Raw genomic sequence first — 19,715 nt, 5'->3', positions numbered from 1 at the left:
TTATTCAACTAACTCGAAGAACGCCCCTCGGCCTTAACGCAAAGACATTTTCAACTCCTGACTTCAGCGTTGTCCGGGAAGTTCTCCTCACGATGGCGACGGCGTGAAGCCCGAGGCGGAAATTGCGCGAGGACCAGGTGGACGCAGCCGTCGGCCCATCGCGACCGAATAAGAGGCGGCGGCACGTCGTCCAAAGAGCCCCGCCCGTTTTCCGGGACCTCCCAAAACCCGTCCGAGGCCGTTTCGGTTCGTTTTTCCCTTCCCCGTTTCTTCCGTCCTTCTCTCCTTTTCCTCCTCGCTGTTGCGTGGATTCTTCGCCCCCGCCCCCGCCCGCCTACCGTTCCTCTTTCGCCCCCTCATCACCCCCGTCGGTCCCTCTTCGCCGAGGGAAATCTCTTAGCGCCAACAATTAGTTCCGCCTGACGGGCGATCGGTGCAGTTTGCGCGGGTGCAAGGATACCATATCCCATATAATCGGTCGTAAGTAGAGAAACCGTTGATATCGTATCCTAGATTCGTTTCGCTGTTCTGTAGGGGAGAAGAGACTGGCACAAGAAAAAAGGACGATGCCACTGAGGGAAATTTTTAGTTCAGTTTATCGCTCGGTTCTTAAATATTTTCATTTTTTACCGCAATCGACAAAATATAGTTGCAGGTAGAAAATGAAAATCAGTTTTCTAGCTGTTAGCAGAAAGTCTAGTATCCGTTAATATTCTTTCTCATTACGATCACTGTTGATGTATTTTCTTGTAACTGATGTGATAATTTAATGCTTGTGCAACAATAAATTGATGTTAACTGATTTTGCGTTGCAATTACCAAGGAAGGATCGAGAATAGCGCAAAATGGTTACGCGTACCTCGTTTTTTGTAATTCCACAAATATCCAAACAGTTTTTTTAACGATATCTGTTTTACTGAATTTTTCTAGTTACTAGAACGAATGAAATTTTTCTCAGTGTGCAGTAGGGATAGAAAATCGCAGTTTCGGAATTCGTCAGTTTAATCGATATTTTTTACACAATTGACAGGACGGATTCATATTTTAGATTAAAATGGTTCAAGGAAAAACTGCGTGTTGCGAATCATCGAATAAAATCGGTGGAATGGACGAAGGTTCCCTTTTAATTTACTAATATTCAGCGATTCACGTGCGGCGGATTATAATGCAGAAGTAGACTAGTTACGATTTTTTAAATAAAGTTGCTTTGTTGTTTAATAATATTGTTACACGGATTAATAGACTTTTTATTTGAATTCTATAATTGAGACCTCTGTAAGCCTTTCGACCGAGAATTTTCTAGCGCATGAACATTTGTCGAAAATTTCGATGCATTTACGTCAACACAATCACAATTGCTAAAATTCACATCCGAAGTATCTCTGTAAGTAACGTAAGTCGGGTAAACAGTGGTAAATTAATAATATAATGAAAAGTGGAAATATGAGAGACTGAAATTGATCGACAATTAGTTTTACGATTACAGTGACAGCGATCCGTAGCAATTACTTTTACAGTTGCGTATTTTCTCGCAATTTTGAAAAAAGCTTTTCACGTTTATATTATAGTCATGGTGTTTCTGAGGTAATCATTTGAATACCATACGTATAATCACGCACAAACCAAGTTAACTCGGCTATGATACGATGCGATATTTAAAAATTTGTCGTTCAACTTCCGGTCTTATCGAAAACAAATATTCCGTCAAATTATGTCCCAATCGTTCGTCGATTCGAAAAGGCAATACAGCAACCGAGTAACTGAATATATTTTACATTTCGATCCCAGGGATGAGTATTTACTCGTAAAAGTGTAGGAGTACAATTCAGAAGGTGATAAAGAAGATTTTAAGAATCGTTCAAAGATTTCGCACGCAACGTGACGTATTCAAGGAGAAAGAAAAAAATAACACAGTTTCGTACCAATTTCATACCGATAAATTTTTTTGTGTAACAAAAACCGTGTATACATTTTATGGGAAATAAGAAGAAAAAAGAGGGGAAAAATTCTGGACACTGATCGGGATGCCTCGAAAACGACGCGCCTCGACGGCTTCGCTGCAGGACATCGAGGACGAAGATTTTTGTTCGGAAGAAAAGTACGGCGGAGGAAGCAGCAGGGATCACATTCAGGATGCTATGGAAGGCGTGAGAGCGCCGAGGAACGCGGCCAACGCAAGGGAACGGGCAAGGATGCGAGTTCTCAGCAAGGCTTTTTGCAGGCTGAAAACAACCCTTCCTTGGGTTCCGGCCGACACGAAACTCAGCAAACTGGACACCCTTAGGCTCGCCGCTACTTACATCGCCCACCTTCGCGCTGTTCTTCGGGACGAGGGCGAATCACATCCGGAAACCACCAGATCGCTGTCACTCGCATTGGTGAGCCAGAGAATTTGATACGATTATATTGGGTGGAAATTTTCCCTGAAAAGTTTGTCGATAAGTTCAAAAATCACGCCCGCCGATCCTCGTTTTAAATAAATCAGTTCCTGTTTTTTGTTCAACATGAATTTATGACAGACGATAATTTATCTGGGATGTTAAGTCGGGCTTGTACAGTTTTATTTTTTCCAGAATGAACGCAATTTTAATCTCGATTTTTTTCAACTCGATAACTTTTTTTTTTATACAGCCAATAAAATCCAAATTTCAATCTGCAAGTTCATGATTTTCAATATTATTTGTTTCGGATGATGAGCATTCCAAGAAATATTTTTCACACTTTTATAAAGCAAACCTATTTATTGTTATAGATCGTACTATTCGAATTGAATTATATCGCGATGTTTGAAGAAAAAATTTCTACCGCAGTGAGAAAATGCTTGTTGGATTCTGAACTTATTAAGTATGATCACATTTAAATATAAATACCGATACGGAACGAAGATGGACTAAATTTTATTCCGATGAAGTGAGAACTGTCTATTTTATCGCAATTAAGTTATCTGTTGGATTGAAAAATTGATTATAAATTTTCTAATAGATATCTCAAGTACTAGTAATAGATTACGAATAATTTCTTCACCCGTATTTTGTTTTAATCTAAACAGTGCCATTTCAGAACGGATCTCAGACTAATTATTCCAAAATTGATTTCTCTTTGTCATTGAAATATTACTTAACGAACATACATATTTGTGTAATATCGGCGCCGAAAATGATTTACCTGATAAAATAATATAGAAAAAAAATTTGAACATGCTTACTTCGCATATTCCTGAAGTTTCTTTCATGAAATTGTTCATCTTGCATCATTCATAAACGAATAGAGTTGAGAAAACGGGTTCTCTTCGGATGAATGCGTGGTTTATATATCAAATCATTAAATATTTCTCCAGAATTTTCATGCAGGTTGATTTTTTATTCACGCTCATTTCTCAAGTGTCGTGCAGTGAATGTTCATTTCCGAATGAATCACTTCTATCCGTTAAAGATATAATTCACAAATGAAGAATTACAGAAATTGATTTTCAGCGATTACTTCGATTTTATTAATTCACGATATTACAAATCATTTTTCAACACATATTTTTAACAGTTTTCATCTCATTTTCTCATTCGAACCTTTGCCACCTGAGCATGGAATATCTCCGAATATTCAATCAACGATATCTCGTTCCATATACTGTGCACAAAAAATAAATATCATATGAGATTTTAAATGTTCGCCGTTCGTAAAATAATCAATCAAGTTGTAATATTTTATCCTGGTTCTACCACGAGTCATCGATCTTTTTGTTTTCCAAAGTATATTATTATGCGAATTACTTGCGCGATAAATAATTTCTTTCTTTCTTTAACTTTACGAATTTGCAGTTCTTAAAAAAGAAAATTGAGTTGACAATTAAATTTAGTTAGCGGCAGAGAGGAATTGGAACCATAATGAGTTAGCAACGAGAAAATTTTTTCAAACTGAACAATATTTCCGCCAAAAGGCAGTTGATAAATAGAGAAAAATAGACTAAAATTTTATTGCCTCGAGTTTAATTTGTATTCAATCATTTGAATAAGAATACAGATATTATTCAGACGAAGCCTTATGACAAGCGAGTGCATAAACATTTAAAAGGAAAATTTTCTAGACTAAAAAGTAAAATTTCCACATCACGGTCCAAGATGCATAAATTTGAATTTTTATATAGAAGATACTTAATTCTACTAAATTGGATAGTCGAAAATTGGCAGAATTATAGTCGTAGAAACATGGATAATTGAGATCGTGCAAAGAATAATTATCTTTGATGAGAGCTTCTGATTAAAATTAGATGTAAACATCTTCAACTTAGAATTTCGACATAAATTATGAAACTTGAAATTATTCTATTAAATGCAAAATTTCCCTACTGATTCGTGTTAATCTTTCATCAGCTTTAACATTTGCAATAATTTCACTAATTCTTCATAATAAAAAATTGACAAATAGAAATTGGAATATATTCTGCCTGTCTTTGAAGCGTAACGAATTCAATATTTATAGATAATGTTACTTTTATCTCGCAAAAAGTGACGTATTTCCAGCTGTCTGTACAACGTTACGAAATTTACCCCAATACCCTGAAAGAACGTAGCTGCATAAATATCGTGAGATTTAACTGTCAAAATTAATATATCATATACAACTAATTCAATTTGATACAATTCCTTGTAACAAAATTTAATCGCTTCGTACACAAGACGTGGATCACATCTGCACGTACAAATTGCCAATGCGATTCGGTTCAAAGCGTCCTAAAAAAAATACGAGTGTATTAAGAGAGAAAAAAAGTTATTCGACGAAAAATACTCCTCCGTTTACTTTCCTCAAACTTTTATATGGCCGCCGCGTATTTTTCTAATCTCCTCCTACTCCCCCACTTTATTTTTGCATATCCGCGAAACACGCATTCTTTGGCATGATGGCGAAAACCGCGAGAACAAAAAAAAAAAAAAAAAAAAAAGAATTGCAAGCGAGTTGTTCGGGAACTCAGTGAGTGCGAGCTCGTCTGTAGCTCAGAGATTGGTTCCGAGCACCAGGAGCTACTGCGAGGAGAGCAACCAGGTGGCTCCAATCGGCGTCGCGACGTAGGCGCAATGTGCGGCAGCCATCACCGAGGCATTCCCTGTTTACGTCTGTCCAGGTGGACCAGATCACAGCGTCACTCCCTCGGCCCATTAATTTCAAGATAGTTCCGTTGTTCGACTTTCGGTTCTTTACTGCCCCGCAAGACGCGATGCAGCACATTTTACGCGCATCTTATTTAACGCGCTTCGTTTTTCCCCACATTTTTTAATCCATTTTCCTCCAAAATCCGTTTTTAACTTATTACCGAGGTTACCGCTTTTCCTCATCCATTCTTTATCCTTCGTTATTTGAGAGGTGGAAAAATTCTTCGGAATTACCGTCAGCGGCTTCTTTTCGAAACAGTCTACTGAGATTGAATTGACGTACAAAAACCACTGATAATTAATATTTTTAATGAACTAGTTTTTCGAAAAAATGTTTTACAAGCGCTGTTCAGAAATTCAATTCATCATTGCCTGATAATTCCTGACTTTGTGAAACTTCATCTGGAACTATGCAATTATCTAAAATCGTTCGATTAACAAGTATTAATGAACGTTTTTTTAAAAAAAAACTTCTACTGCAATGTCTTGATAAATTACCCGACTTTTCCGCAACTAATTTGGACCGTTCTTTAGAATGCCTTCTCAATTTTGTGAGAATCGAATATTACTTAAACTTGTGGACTACCATTTCCTGAAAATCTATTTTCAGGTTTCCAATGCTTGGCGATATCCTGAAAGAATTCCGGAACTTCTATAAAATGATCTAAAACTATTCTTATTCAAGTAATTTCAATTACTATCGTAACCGAAAATCTTTTTTTTGAAAATTAATAAACTTGATGCAAAATCTGTGAATTTGCCTGAAAGTGTTTTACCTATAAACAAACTCGATACGTTGAAATCTCAACAACGGTATTAGGGTAAATGAAGTTGCAGAATTAAAAAAGTGAATTTATTTTTCTCATAAAACAGTAACAGAAACGTTGTTAAAGAAATTTCTCGAAGATCAATTCTATCCTCAGCATAATCTCTGAGAGTGTTTTTGTTTGATTAACAAACGATTTCTGGATAACAATTTTCACCAGAATTCGCAAGAACTGTCAACATTTAAATGATTAAAAACTTTAATTCATTTCGCAGTCGTGGCCTTTCGCAATCCAAGGAACGGGGGCTCCGATGTTGATGAACAATAACTGCACGTCAGGATCATCATCGACTTCTTCATCGCCAGGAGGGCAATACCGAAACCAGCAATCGCCGCTGGACGTTCAGCCAAACGTGCATAATCATCACCATCATCATAATCACCAGCCCATTCACGTTCGTCATAATCACGAACCACAGCTTCCTTACTATTGAACTAGTTGATAAGATCACTTTATTTTGTTAAAATCAAAGCAAAAACAGCATTTCGTTTTATTCGATTTGTCACACAGTTCTGATGATGGAATTTCTCTGAATTATTATTGTGTGAAAAAAAGTAAAACAGAATATAATGAGAAGACCCAGCCGAGAAAAAAAAAAAATTATGTCGTTCAATTAATGAAAAACTATGACAGCAGATGATTTTTACTCCATCGATGTTTTCCTGGGTTAATCGTATCATTGGTGAGCATACATATAACGTTGCACTTATTAGATACTTTTTTAGTGTCACGAGAATTTCGAGCACTTCTCGTATTTATCAATTTGTTAAGCACTTATTTTTCAACACACTCTCATCATGACAGAAGAATTACCTAAGTTTCGTATTATTGCGGTGCGTATATTCTAAATTTTCACGAAAACAAGGAAATAGGAGTTTGGATAGATTTAAACATAGTACCGTGACAAAAGTCTTTGGAAATTTTTTGAAATTGGTGGTAAAATTCAATTTCCAATTTCAAATGATTTAATGGAAATTTTGAAAAAATAATTCTAAGCAATAGTGATATCGTAGGTACATCATATACAGTAAAATTAGAGGCTTTCAGAGATGAAAATATATAGATTCGTAATTCAACGAAGTAAATTTCGTATATGCGTATAAAGATTATTATTACTATGACTATTATTATTATTATTATTATTATTATTATTATTATTATTATTATTATTATTATTATTATTATTATTAGTACGACTAATTGACGTGATGAAGATTTTTACACTTAGATTATATTTATTCCAGCGTGCCTTATTTATTAATGAATAACTATCGTTATTATTAAAGCTGTAATTTTAATATTATATTTACGAATGTAAAACCAAAGAATGCCGCAGCTAGTCGAATAAAATAAACAATTTATAAATAATAAACTGTAAATCCGTGGTAAGCATAACGCAAGCGTAACCTGATTGATTCGTTGCGTTTGAAATAATCGTTCTGTATCTACGCTATTTGGAAAGCGATGAAAAAGAAGGAGTCAAAGTCATTACTGCGGCATGTATCCGGAAGTGTGTAAGGGGAAATTTGAGGGAGAATGGGAGGGAAAAGAAGGGAGGAAAATGAAAGTGAGGTCGGCGGCGAGGGACAAGAGAAGGATGTAATCTTGCGGAGGATGAACGCGAGTCGGATAGACGGACAAGTTAAATAAACAGCGTGAAGAACCTTTTGTTTAAACCCGATACTAAAATAATATATCCCATCTCGTCCTCAAACAACTGAAACAACCGCGCAACTGTCTACTGATCTGCCGGTAGCACTGCAATAATCACGAGGGACCGGATTTCACCGTCGCTTACGAACGACATGGTCGTTTATTTCGGTCGAGGAAAGCGAATCGATCGATTTGATTATACAATCAAAATTTAGAGGCCCGGAGGAATTTATTTTTCAATAAAATCAGAACGTTTGAATGTTATTTTTTATTTTATTTTTTATCTGACCGGATAATATTTGATCTTGCGTTCGAGTCAGGAAAGCTGTCACGTACTTGGTGTAAATTTAACCGAGTTAAAATTATTTATTGTACTTATTGCTGGTTAGTACATATTTAATGTGTGCTGACAATTCTTAACTGTAAAATCAGGAAAAGTTCTGGGTAGTTTATCTCGTCTTTGAACACTTTTTCTCCAAAGTTCTCCATTTGCTGAAAGTGCATATTTTCCGTGAACATTATTCATCGCAGTTATATCAAAATATAATAAAAATCACAACGAGCGAAGTTTCTTTCTTTTTTTCTGTAAATTTGCAGTCTTACTTTCAATTTCAATCCCAAACAAACAAGCTTAGATATGCTGTTCTTTATGAATTTGTACAGGTCGGAAGAGTCCGTTATCAATATCAATATCAACATTTAATAATTATGTCCATGACAAGGTTGGACAACTTGGAAACATCTGTCTGAAACAAGTTTAACAAATATGAAAACAAAAAAAATATTTGAAAAAAAATAAAAAAATTTTCGGTCTGTTATTTCTGACGCAAATATTTTACAAATTTCACAAATGAGTAAGAATACAGAGAAATTTAACTACACAAACTTAGTAGACGACAAAGAAAATATCGCGCGCAGCAGGAATGTACGTTTATTAGATACGACATTAATCGCTGACTGAGGATATGCCTATATTTTCTTCAACGTTCTCTACAAGTATACATATTGATGTATTCCACCTCTCACAAATATGCTTTTATTCCATATTCCAACAAGTCAATTTATAACTCATTCTTCATCAAGTTCGATCCCTTTTATTCTCCAAGTTCCAATGATTCTGAAAGTAGCGATTTCAACATTCATCAAGTCTCAGAATCAACTTTCTACGAATGACAATTTCACACTCAACAGTAATTGATATCAATTTAAACTAGTTTTGCCGTTTGATACTAATTCTTTTTCCGACCGTCCATTCGCTGCGTAGAGAATTAGACAGTATTATAGGTAGCGACGTGCAATTAGATACGCCTAGACGACGAAACTGTCCAGTTTAAGGTTCAGTTCAACCCTAGAGTTCAACAGCCACTCGTCGGAACTAGTTCACTACTCGTAAAACACAAACTGAATTGTGAATTTATTTGTTTATTTATTGATTTACGAATTTCTATATTTTACGGGATAAAAGTCTACACAAAAACACTAATTGTAAATATTTTTTTGGAAATATGGTAACACTCGATTGTTACTAATGTGCGAGCCCATGCTGTAACAAACCCCGAAGAACCTCGGAACCATTATCGCAGAAGTATATAATAAAAAATAATCTTAAAGATGATCACGGTTCGTTTTTTTTTACTTCTACTTATATTAACTGGATGTATTGTGACTCTGTCCGCAGACCCGCAAACACATGATTGTTCAGAAATTTATTAGCAAGTAGCCCAAATTATAATTGCCCTTATCTGTCCGCTTTATTATAGATCTGTGGCAGTGTCCGTGATGATTGTTAGGAATTTCGAGTTTGACATTATGTATTCCCGATAAAGTCATCACTATTTTACCTAGAATTTCAGCACTTTTCCGGTAATCCCTAATAATAACATAAGCCAGAGGATACAATTGTGTAATAATACTATACATAAGATATCAGAAGCTAACGACTGATATCACATAAACATGGATTTTCTAGATTTTTTATAATCAAATGCTCATCAATTATCTACGATACCTCTGTCAATCGAAATATATCTATAGATTTCCGCCTAGCTGTTTTTCCCCTCTCGTGACCCGCCGCTCCATGGGTAGAGCGACAGAGAAGACGGGAGAATTATTATCTTCCGTCCTTCAGAAAACTGATGTAAATCTCTTCTGAGCGCCGTGCGACATCAGTCGTTTCCGAGCAATCGGAGCGAAATCACGTGCATTCAGCAGCAATTCACAATCAGATCGCGTTGATTAGGTTATGTATGTTATGTGTAGCCTGTAGAAGAACCGAGTGACTGAAATAAAAACATGCTGCGAACGTTGAAGGTGAATTTCGTGTCTCGAGTTTTTATTGTTTTTGTGTAACTTCAGAATTCAGTGATGTCTATTTTTGCCTCTGTGCGTCGAGTGTCAATATCATTATTTTTGTGGCTGATTTTCGGCAAATGCACAGTTGCATTGTTAGCAAGTTTATTCAGTCGTTTGAAACAGACAGCTACAGCACGAAAAGTGAGTGTAGAATCGAGTGTTATTGCAATGCGGATTTTTGGATTATAAGAGATTGGTGAAGATGTGAATTATGTGAAAAGTGCGTCGCTTCACCAATACACCTGAGATGCTACAAGAACTACTACGTGCAAAAGTGTGGTGCAGCCCAAAGTCAAGGTAACGATACTTATTTTAATTATTGATTGATAATTCACGGAGGTACATGTAAGACCGAAGTTTTGTACTTGCATAACATGCAATGGATACGAAACTAAACGGTAATAATTAATTTGCAAACTGAAAAGCCAATTTGTTAAATTAATTCAACTGTTCTTTTTTACAGATTCGAGCAGAGACTTCCGAGTAACTTTTCCATTTCTCGGCAACGTTGGTGAGTTTGCATGTGTTAGGTTATGGGTATTTCCCTGGGATTCCTCTGTCACGTGGCGTGGCGGTAACAATTGTTACACAAATCTTCGATTTCTTAGCTGCATGGATAGGCTCATTCACGATCGCAACGTGCTTGACTTTCAGTCGAATCATTATTTTTCGCAATGCAACTTAGCGTAGCTTACTTCAAGTTAGAAATTTTACACGTTGCTAAAAGTGGAATGAGCATCGCGACAGGTAACCATGGCTTACTCGGCACTCGCGAGATCGAATTGTGTTTCGTAACTGATGTAATAATCTACGATTGAATTTACTGATGATGCCGTTTAAGTGGTGGGTTCACCTGAGGTTTGAACATATTCAATTATTCACGTTATGGTTAAATTGATGAAATTCCAAAGTCTGGCATAACGTAACGTAATCAAATTGCATTTTACATTATATATCATTTTCAATCTTTTAACAGCCAACAAGTATTGATCAACTGCAGGCTTAGCTCGCTTAGAAAAATGCTAATTGGCATTCAGGATGTTTTTAATCACTTTTACAAAAGGTTAATGTACCGATAGTCTGCCAACATTTACTAAAATAATAAATGCAATATTAGAGTTGGCGGGATACAACCGCGATACTGTATTCCGAGAAGGCAGACTACGATACAAAAACATTTTGCTCCCAACAGGTAACCAACGAAAATGTAAGTCAGTGACCACGGCGCAAATGATGAAGAATGATGTGTGTTGGAAAATATGGAGAATCGTTTAGATCGAATATAGGTAACCGGGTAGGTAGGTGGACGTTTTGGGATCCGTCGCGGGATTTATGCATGTGTGTGTGTGTGAATCTCTCTTTTCCGTTGGGTGGTTCCGTTGGGAAACAGGCAAGGGTAGGAAGGTCGCGATGTGCCGTGATGTTACTAACTTCAGTAATCCACAGCGTCAAACGATCACAGAAATTTTTTTCCCAAAAGACTGCGTATTCGAGTCTCGCGACCGTTTGTAAGCATTTGAATATTAACGAGATCGAATTTTCCATTTTTTGTGACTGCAACCATTTTTCAATCGTTATGCAATTCAATTATTTAGTCATTATCGATCGTTCTTCCGTTCAATTGATCTCTGTGATCGTCTGAATGGGCAAAACGCATCTCTGGCCGATCTATCGCGTTCCGTGGTACGCTAGATGGGGAGAGATGTTGAGCTCGAAGACTTCGCGTCGAAGAGGACCGCCGACCGTCACGCCACACAATAATGCATGCCCTCCAACCCCCCTCCTCATTTTAATTCGAATTGTAATCTGAGAACAACAATCCGCATAGCAATGTATCTAATTCAGGAAGATGCAGATGTGGATTGTATTTCTACAGAATTCTTGGGACAAGTCCCAGATAATACAAATTTTTTGACGATTTAATCTGTCGCGCTTATTGCGCGTAGATTAATCATGAGAATTGGACGCAGCTTTATGCGCGTAAATTAATAACGAGAATCGGACACGTTTTTTACGCGACAATTTTGCAAACAATATCAAAGAGTTACGCACTCTCGATGAGCTCACTTTTCAGCTCTTCGGTCAATTTTTTGACGAATCATAAAGTTTTCAAGTTCCACGGTGCCTTTTGCGCGTGGACTTGATACCTTTCAGTTATGAGAGAAAGCGCGGCATTTGAATACCGGCGCTCAACGCGCAGGAACAAATATTTAGTAAATTCGTAGAATTCATGCGATATCTTTATTCCTGCATCAAATGAGAATATATTGGACTGTTTTAGTACGATATTTGGAGATGTGGATGTCAACGCCTAAATCGACTATACGGCACCTCCTTAAAACTATCTGTAATTTAGTCGACAGTGAGACAATAGGCATTTGCTATATACAACAATGACTATGCTTTTATCTATATACAACGTAATTCCGACATGTATAAAAAAAATTAATGAAATTTTTCGGAATTGCTGGTAAATAGTAAATTTTTTATTCAGTGAACAATTAGCAGATTAAGAATAATGTAATAGATACATCGTGATGACTTGATTTGTAAACGGGATGGTTGTTGATTTTCAAAAATAGAGATAGTTATTTTTTTCAATCATTCATTTCTGTAACACAACATTCCGCGCTCTCTGAGTATGAACAGTTATCCCTCTTTTTCGGAATATAAGCAGTCGTTTCCTCACAGTCGGCTTTATTGACTTTTGACCGAAGCTTCTCAAGTTCTACGGGATCTTCTTCATCATCTTGGTAATTCCAATGTTGCACTTCTGATGTCCCGAAAAATATGTACACTGCGCTAGTTGAAAACATTATTGCAACCGTGATGAGAAATACCAGGCGCCATTGCACGATCGTTTGCTGTAACACGCGTAGAGTTTTTCGATGAAGCAGGAAAGATTATAATCGAATTATTACATCTGTCGGTTATTTCTTCGAACTCACGTTATTGTTGGTTAGGATTCCGATCATCATAGGGGCTAGGAATTTAACGATTGATGAAATTGTATTCATAATGCCAAAGAGAATACTTGCGTAATTCGGACTCAGATCAACAGTGACGGCAAGCGTTCCAGCGGAAGTGGCACCAGTAGCAATTAAACTTGCCATCATGAACGCGATGGCTAAGGTTGGGTGACAACCACTGAAAGCCAGACCCAACAGCATTATGCTTGGAATACCACAACCCAGAAAAACTGCTACTTTCCTCAGCCACATTATTGGCATCCTTTCCGTTTTCAACAGCCAGTCGGAAAAACTTGAAATTGTATAGGAAAAAAGCATTCGCAATACTTGAGGAATCGCTGAAAGCATGCCAACCTGTGGAAAGATTACAGTAGAATTCATATTGCATCTTCGGAATGTGAGCAGTAGATGAGGTCTGACGATAAGCGCAAGAAAAGCTGGTGCATTGAAGAAAGCCGCAGAACTTGCTCGGCTATCAAAAATAACTATGAAACGTTAACTTTTCAGGGTCCTTGAATATTTCATATATTGCCATACACTTGTAGGAGTATGAAATAAGGAGCTTCAGTAAAAATGGAGTATCGAGGAAAAGTGACAAATTCTAAATTGGAACGAATAGGTGCGCAATAAATGTGAAATCGTTTCAATACACATTTTATTTTTTCTTCAAACGTGCTATCCACCCGAAATGAAAACTTGTACTGTAACCCTTGAATTCCGCACCTACCAAAAAATAAACTAATGATATATGTATGGTTGCATGTTTATCGGAAAGTTTTGATTCAGTGCGTTTTGTAATAGTTTTGCCAATTACAAGCCATCCCCAATCATTCAGCTGCAAATAAATATTATCAATCTCAAGATTTCCAAGTCAGCTTACCGCCTGAATGTTCCATCCTTGAATATAATTGAAGTAAGAGGGGATTCCAAGATAAAGAATGGTAATGCCCCACATATAGCCTACGTGTGCAATAGTTACTATCCAGAGTGGACGTGACGTCAATATAGCTTTCCATGGGACTTTTTGAGAAGTGGTGATGTTTACAGAATTTCCTAGACGTTCCAGGATGTATGTTTTTTCGCCTACTGAAATACGAGGATGTTCTTGTGGTGTATCGAAAGCCAGGTAATACCATGCGACGCACCTTAGAAAAAATTGCCGTTTTTAAACCATAGAACTTATATATATACATACAATTACCTTTTCAAACACTTCAAAGAATGTTTACGTCGATCGTTAAATAAGAGGACGAAGAAATATTTCATGGAAAGAAGAAAATTTTCATGTACCATATAATTCCAAGAGCTGACGTTACGTAAAAAACTGAATCCCATCCAAACGAGTTTATGAGTATTGCACACATTGGGTAGACAATTGCTGTTCCCACTGCCCCGCCTGCAATCAACAAAAGATTTGAATTGAATAGCCACGATTCAATACCGTTGTGGAAGGAGAATTCAGAAAAAGTTTTAGATTTAATTTTTGTACTCATATCATAATCTATGTCGGCAGATATGAAAATTCTTTGGTACTTGGGCTTTCTACTTACCGAAATAAGCACTGAGAAATTTACTCCTATCGTCAATAGGAATCCATTTAGCAGTCATAGAATGTACGGCGGACCAACAGACGTCCTAAAACATAAAAAAAAATTGAAACGTTGACGAATGTAAAATTTGGATGCTTGTTCCCCTACGACAACATGTTAGATACGTACTGCTATTCCGCCCTGAAGAGCTCGTAAAAGCACGAAGGCGTAAAAATGGTAGCGTGCCAAAACCGGTGTCATAAAACCTAGCGTAGCAGGGATAAAAATGGTCAATCCAAAGATGAGCTTGGTTCCATAACGATGTGCCAAGAAGCCGGCAGGTAACTCCATGATCGGGTGCAACCAAGAATATGCTCCCAGAGCCACACCTTGGTCGTACTCATTCCACGAGAAACGATGATTTGATTGTGTTTCATTCTTGGATGGGCTCTGAAAATGTTTATTCTTTACAATAACTAATAATGCGCGATGATTTAACGCGACATATTAGTTTAATGCCGTACGCTGCACAACTCGGGTGAAATATGGAAGGGCGTTACTTTTCAAAATTAATTGCACGATGATGGCGATTTTCACGTTTGCTGAGCCCAGTTCATTTCATGTTTGGCTGCATGCAGACTTTGCGTCCCATGAGACGGTCGTTCAGCGGAAGAACGTATCGGTGAACAAATGGAGAGGAACACCAAAAGAGACTGTGAACTGCCATTTTTAGAATTTTTCACAAAATTCATACAAGCTGCGTTTTATGAATTTGGTTCAATTACCAATTTCAAGTCATTATGCCAAAATGTTAATCTTTAATTTCATCTCAACACACGCCTTATGCTTTATACTTTCATTTCTGCATTATAATTATGTAGATAAGCATATAATACCTATATTCACAAAACGCAGCTTGTATAAATTTTGTGAGGCGCTGACGAAATTCGTAATCAGTCGGACAGTGCTACCAACTTAATTTGCGGCCGAAAAAATTTCAAACGCGAAATAGCCGGTTTTTGAACTTTGCTCGAAATAGCCGGTTTTTCAACGATAACTCGAGATGGCCGATTTTCCAAGCGAACCTCGAAATAGCCGATTTTTCAAGCCTGGCTCGACATACCGGTTATTCTACGCAACCGTCGAATTCATCTCTTGTAAACAGTCTTTTACAGAATCGGGATTTATTCTCAATAATATTGTCAACATTAGACTACAAGAAAAGTTATGTTGCTATCGATTTCATTTTTAGTGTTATACTTAAATGTGGTAAATGCAATTCTTTCAAAGTAGGCTTTCTCACCTTTCTTGGTACGATTACTCTACAATCCCATATAACGCAGATTTGTTCAACTGCAAGATCATCTTTCTCCATTACGTAACAAGGGAATAATCGGCTTTTATTCCAGAGCTGCACATCTGAATTTATTCGCAACTTGAGCGCAATGTCGTCACTTTATTGACTTGAAAAGTGGTACCCATGCACAGAAGCAGAGTATTTCAAATTTGCATACGTAGACTTCGATATAAGGAGATATATACGTCAGCGTCAAAATCGACCAGGGCACCTGCCTAACGCGGAGTGACTCTATAAGAGGTGAATTAAGAGCCACCTACGTGTTCAAGTGTTTGTGTCGTGTCCCACGATGTGAGAGAGGTGTTTGTCGTGTTGTTATCCAGAGAGTTTGTGAGTGACGTGGCGTTGGTCCAGAGGCTGGATGAATTGGACTTCTGTACGTATTCATTCCACGCGCATTGTGCAAGAGTTGTTGCCTTGGGTTGGGGTGCTACTACCATGGCGATAATGGTAAGACTGAGGTGCAATTTTATCATATAGCTGACAGCAAACCCACTGAAAACGAGGTACCACAGTACATCTCGGCAGGAAAAACATTCCTTTTCTGAAAAATGGCTTGGTATACATCATCCAATATTCTACCATATCTGTGCGCACTCTCAAAACCAGTAAAACTGGTAGCAAAGAGTAAACAATGATTCAACGATAATGTCCGAGAAAGTAATAAGTTTAAAACGGATTATTTTTATGGTAAGGCGATCAACGAATGACCCAACTTCATGGAATAAACATTTTTCGGAATTGAAATACACCTCGGTGGACGGTGAGTTATTTCTGATATCCTGCCATTTATGGTATTTCTTCAACTTCAAAATGCTTTAGCCAAAACAAAATTGAAAACTTACCCTTCACTAGTTTTTCCGGCGCAATAACCATGATGATTTTATAGATTCAAACAGAAATGGCAGATCTTTCATCCGTAAATAATTGAAGATTCGTTGGTTATTTTAGCGGTTCACTCTATAGACACGGAATCCAATTTGCTACGAATATAAATTCCATTTAACAGGATGTACATGCATGTGCCTTTGCATTATGAACAATTCAACGTTACATTCGCCACGGGGAGAATTTAAGCATTTTTGTATTATTCTTCTGAACTGTTGAGGAGAGTGAGAATACTTACGTAAATTCTTCTAGCAATGACGACAAAATTCTAAAACGAAATCTTCTCGAGACTCTTAATTTCAATTACCAATCTGTTTCACAGAAGAAAAAAACCACTTGAGCTTCTGCGATTTCGAATACGATTTGCGAATTCATGAAAAATGAGAAAACACGCGTAAACCTAAATTTAACTTTCCAACACTGTCTGTATTTATTGTGAGAAACGAATGGTTTAAAATCGTAACTTACATAAAAATACGCATAGGTACTTACAGAATCCCACAGAAAGATAGTAGGTGTGGAATGCATAAAAAAATAGATTCTATCCGTTGGGCATAGTCGTTTGTTTTCAATTAATATTATATAATTTTTTTTTTATCGCTGTGTTGCGTAATAAATGATGATTTTTATTTTCAAGTGAAAACGGCTGGGTTGTTTTGCCAGTCGACTTGACGCACGCGTGTCCCCAACTGCACATCCAAAAAGAGACTAACTGTATTCACAATATCGGAGTATGCTAAATATAACTCATTTCTGTTCACACACACAATGTATACAAATTCCAAAGGTCGGTACTCAATCTTGAGATTAGTGACGCTCACGCGACCATCGTTAAATACCAAAATATTTTGTTGTCTCTGGAGAATGGCATTTTAATCGATTTACCGGTTGAAGTGTCAAAAAAATTCTTCGACACGCAACACTTGAAATTAGAACCGGCCTTCAACGCTTACAAGACGGCCAATATCAACAAGCTAGCTAGTCTGATCAACAACAAAAAACGACTCAATTCTAATCCAATTGACACGACCTCTGAAAATTGGTTAGTAAACCTCAGTAGCACCGAGATTCCGGACAATGTTATCGACGTACTAAAAATGGGACCTAAATATGGCATTCCTTTTAAGAATAACCGCATTCCAACCAAAAAACTCATATCGGATTTCGAATCAAAGATCTCCTGCATTCCGTCTAATTCTCGCAATACGGCTCGGCAAGATTTCACCAATACAATTAAAAAGTTCATTAACACTCCTGCTCCCCTTGACGCCGATAAGAATGTCCTTCACAAAAAAATCAAAGAAACCAAGATCTTCCAAAACAACAATAAGGACTTGCTTTTCTTGAAAGCGGATAAGGGAAACAAGACTGTTGTTATGAACAAACTAATGTACGAGGCCAAAATGTTGCAACAACTATCTAACAATAATTCTTATAAAGTGGTTAGATATGATCTCACTTCCACTTTGCAACAAGAAGTAAAAAAACTTACAACCGATTGGGTCAATAGCAAATTCATCTCTAATCAACTAAGACGTCAAATTGCTAAAACGGATTGCCTACCACCTAGAGCTTATGGACTACCGAAAATCCATAAACCTGATACACCGGTACGAATCATTGTGTCCTTCACTGATAGTCCGACGATCAATTTGGCTCGTTTTCTTAGTAAATGGATAGGTAATAACATCATACCACCTTTGTCACGGATAAGAGATAGTTTTGCGTTGGTGAATGCTATTAGGGACCTTCGTCTTCCAGCTGATTATATTTTAGTTTCACTGGATGTTATATCCTTATTCACTAATGTACCACAAGATCTGGCAATCAACGCCATCAAACAGCGCTGGCATCAGCTGGTGGACAAAATTCCGGTCCCACGTAATGAACTCTTAAAAGCATTACAAATATGTTTTAAGGCTGCCATATTTAAATTTAACCATAACATATATGCCCAAACGTTTGGCTTACCTATGGGCTCATCGCTCTCTCCAATTTTGTCTGATTTGGTTTTGGATGACCTTGAACAACACTGTCTTAATAAACTAGACTTCAAGCCTTCATTCTTTTTCAGATACGTAGATGACATAATTACAGCTGTCCTTTCGCATAAAGTCGCCGATATGCTTTCAGTTTTTAATAGTTTCCATCCGAGACTACAATTTACATCCGAATTAGAGTCTAATCGCCAAATCAGCTTTTTAGATGTACTGATTATCAATGACAATCAGCTCATTAAAACTGATTGGTTCCATAAGGCTACTTGGTCACAAAGGTATTTAAATTATCATTCTCACCATCCCAAATCATACAAAATTGGAACGATCAATTGTTTAGTTGACAGAGCGATCCGACTCTCAAGCATGGAATTTCACAATAAAAATTTGTCCTTGATTCAGCAGGTACTACGTAAGAACGACTATCCTTCTCGCCTGCTTAACAAACATATAAAGTTCAAATATGATTCCATCTTGGCATCTACCAGCCCTAACAACAATCTCGATGCAACTACTACACAGACCATTCAAAAAAACTATATTTCCATCCCTTATGTAGCGGGTCTGTTTGAGTCTCTTAATAGAACATTCTCCAAATACAAAATTCAATTTGTGGGCAAATGTGCACATGATATATCCTCGATGTTCGATTCGGGTAAAGACCCCTTACCCCTGGTCAATCGCTCGGGTGTAGTTTACAAAATACCTTGTAATCATTGCAACAAGGCTTACATAGGTCAAACTAGTAGACAACTACACACCAGGATAACCGAACATAGACGCAACATCCACGAACACGAGGATAATTATACCGCATTGACGAGACATGCCATCGATTTCGACCACTCTTTTAATTATTCTCAAGCTAGTATTATTGATGTCGAACCTTTGTATTATAATAGGCTTCTGTTGGAAATGTGCAATATTGTAGCACATCCTAATTCTGTCAACCGTAAACAAGACATAGAACACCTAAGCAATATTTACACCTCTGTGATA

General features: G+C 37.1%; 3 protein-coding genes across 8 annotated transcripts; 2 read left to right on the top strand and 1 right to left on the bottom strand.

Annotated features, from left to right (window-relative positions):
- Nucleotides 1–427: 427 nt before the first annotated feature.
- Nucleotides 428–6,639, top strand: LOC124177165 (transcription factor 23-like). Of its 2 annotated transcripts, none has more exons than XM_046559238.1 (3): nucleotides 428–480; nucleotides 1,987–2,378; nucleotides 6,186–6,639. In XM_046559238.1, exons 2-3 carry the CDS (start codon nucleotides 2,025–2,027, stop codon nucleotides 6,402–6,404), a joined length of 573 nt encoding a protein of 190 aa, XP_046415194.1. In that variant the 5' UTR covers nucleotides 428–480; nucleotides 1,987–2,024; the 3' UTR covers nucleotides 6,405–6,639. The 2 variants fall into 2 exon arrangements, with proteins under 2 accessions (XP_046415194.1, XP_046415196.1); XM_046559240.1 differs by having other exon boundaries at nucleotides 432–480; nucleotides 1,990–2,378.
- A 5,704-nt stretch (nucleotides 6,640–12,343) lies between these two features.
- Nucleotides 12,344–17,407, bottom strand: LOC124177198 (sialin-like). Of its 5 annotated transcripts, none has more exons than XM_046559330.1 (10): nucleotides 17,212–17,407; nucleotides 16,958–17,063; nucleotides 16,677–16,814; nucleotides 16,092–16,375; nucleotides 14,664–14,924; nucleotides 14,496–14,580; nucleotides 14,236–14,341; nucleotides 13,826–14,090; nucleotides 13,015–13,299; nucleotides 12,344–12,840 (listed from the first exon to the last, which is right to left on the bottom strand). In XM_046559330.1, exons 3-10 carry the CDS (start codon nucleotides 16,705–16,707, stop codon nucleotides 12,574–12,576), a joined length of 1,584 nt encoding a protein of 527 aa, XP_046415286.1. In that variant the 5' UTR covers nucleotides 16,708–16,814; nucleotides 16,958–17,063; nucleotides 17,212–17,407; the 3' UTR covers nucleotides 12,344–12,573. The 5 variants fall into 5 exon arrangements, with proteins under 5 accessions (XP_046415286.1, XP_046415283.1, XP_046415284.1 ...); XM_046559327.1 differs by having other exon boundaries at nucleotides 12,356–12,840; nucleotides 12,925–13,299; XM_046559328.1 differs by having other exon boundaries at nucleotides 12,356–12,840; nucleotides 12,925–13,299; nucleotides 16,958–17,030.
- LOC124178284 lies at nucleotides 17,100–19,170 on the top strand. The gene is made up of 3 exons (XM_046561519.1): nucleotides 17,100–17,113; nucleotides 17,507–18,994; nucleotides 19,122–19,170. Exons 1-3 carry the CDS (start codon nucleotides 17,100–17,102, stop codon nucleotides 19,168–19,170), a joined length of 1,551 nt encoding a protein of 516 aa, XP_046417475.1.
- Nucleotides 19,171–19,715: the final 545 nt, after the last annotated feature.

This window comes from Neodiprion fabricii, chromosome 3 (genome assembly GCF_021155785.1).
Source record: "Neodiprion fabricii isolate iyNeoFabr1 chromosome 3, iyNeoFabr1.1, whole genome shotgun sequence".
Lineage (NCBI taxonomy): Eukaryota > Metazoa > Arthropoda > Insecta > Hymenoptera > Diprionidae > Neodiprion > Neodiprion fabricii.
Note: the sequence above shows the minus strand (reverse complement) of the source record. Positions and strands in the feature narration are given on the sequence as shown.

Coding starts and splice junctions, on each gene's coding strand:
- LOC124177198 (XM_046559327.1), bottom strand. CDS start 16,707: ATGGTTATTGCGCCGGAAAAACTAGTGAAGG. Junction 14,581..14,663: donor CTCTTCAGGGCGGAATAGCA/GTACGTATCTAA, acceptor TTTATGTTTTAG/GACGTCTGTTGGTCCGCCGT. Junction 13,300..13,825: donor AAGGATGGAACATTCAGGCG/GTAAGCTGACTT, acceptor ATCTTTCCACAG/GTTGGCATGCTTTCAGCGAT.
- LOC124178284 (XM_046561519.1), top strand. Junction 18,995..19,121: donor AAGGCTACTTGGTCACAAAG/GTATTTAAATTA, acceptor TTGATTCAGCAG/GTACTACGTAAGAACGACTA.
- LOC124177165 (XM_046559238.1), top strand. CDS start 2,025: ATGCCTCGAAAACGACGCGCCTCGACGGCTTCGCTGCAGGACATCGAG. Junction 2,379..6,185: donor GATCGCTGTCACTCGCATTG/GTGAGCCAGAGA, acceptor TTCATTTCGCAG/TCGTGGCCTTTCGCAATCCA.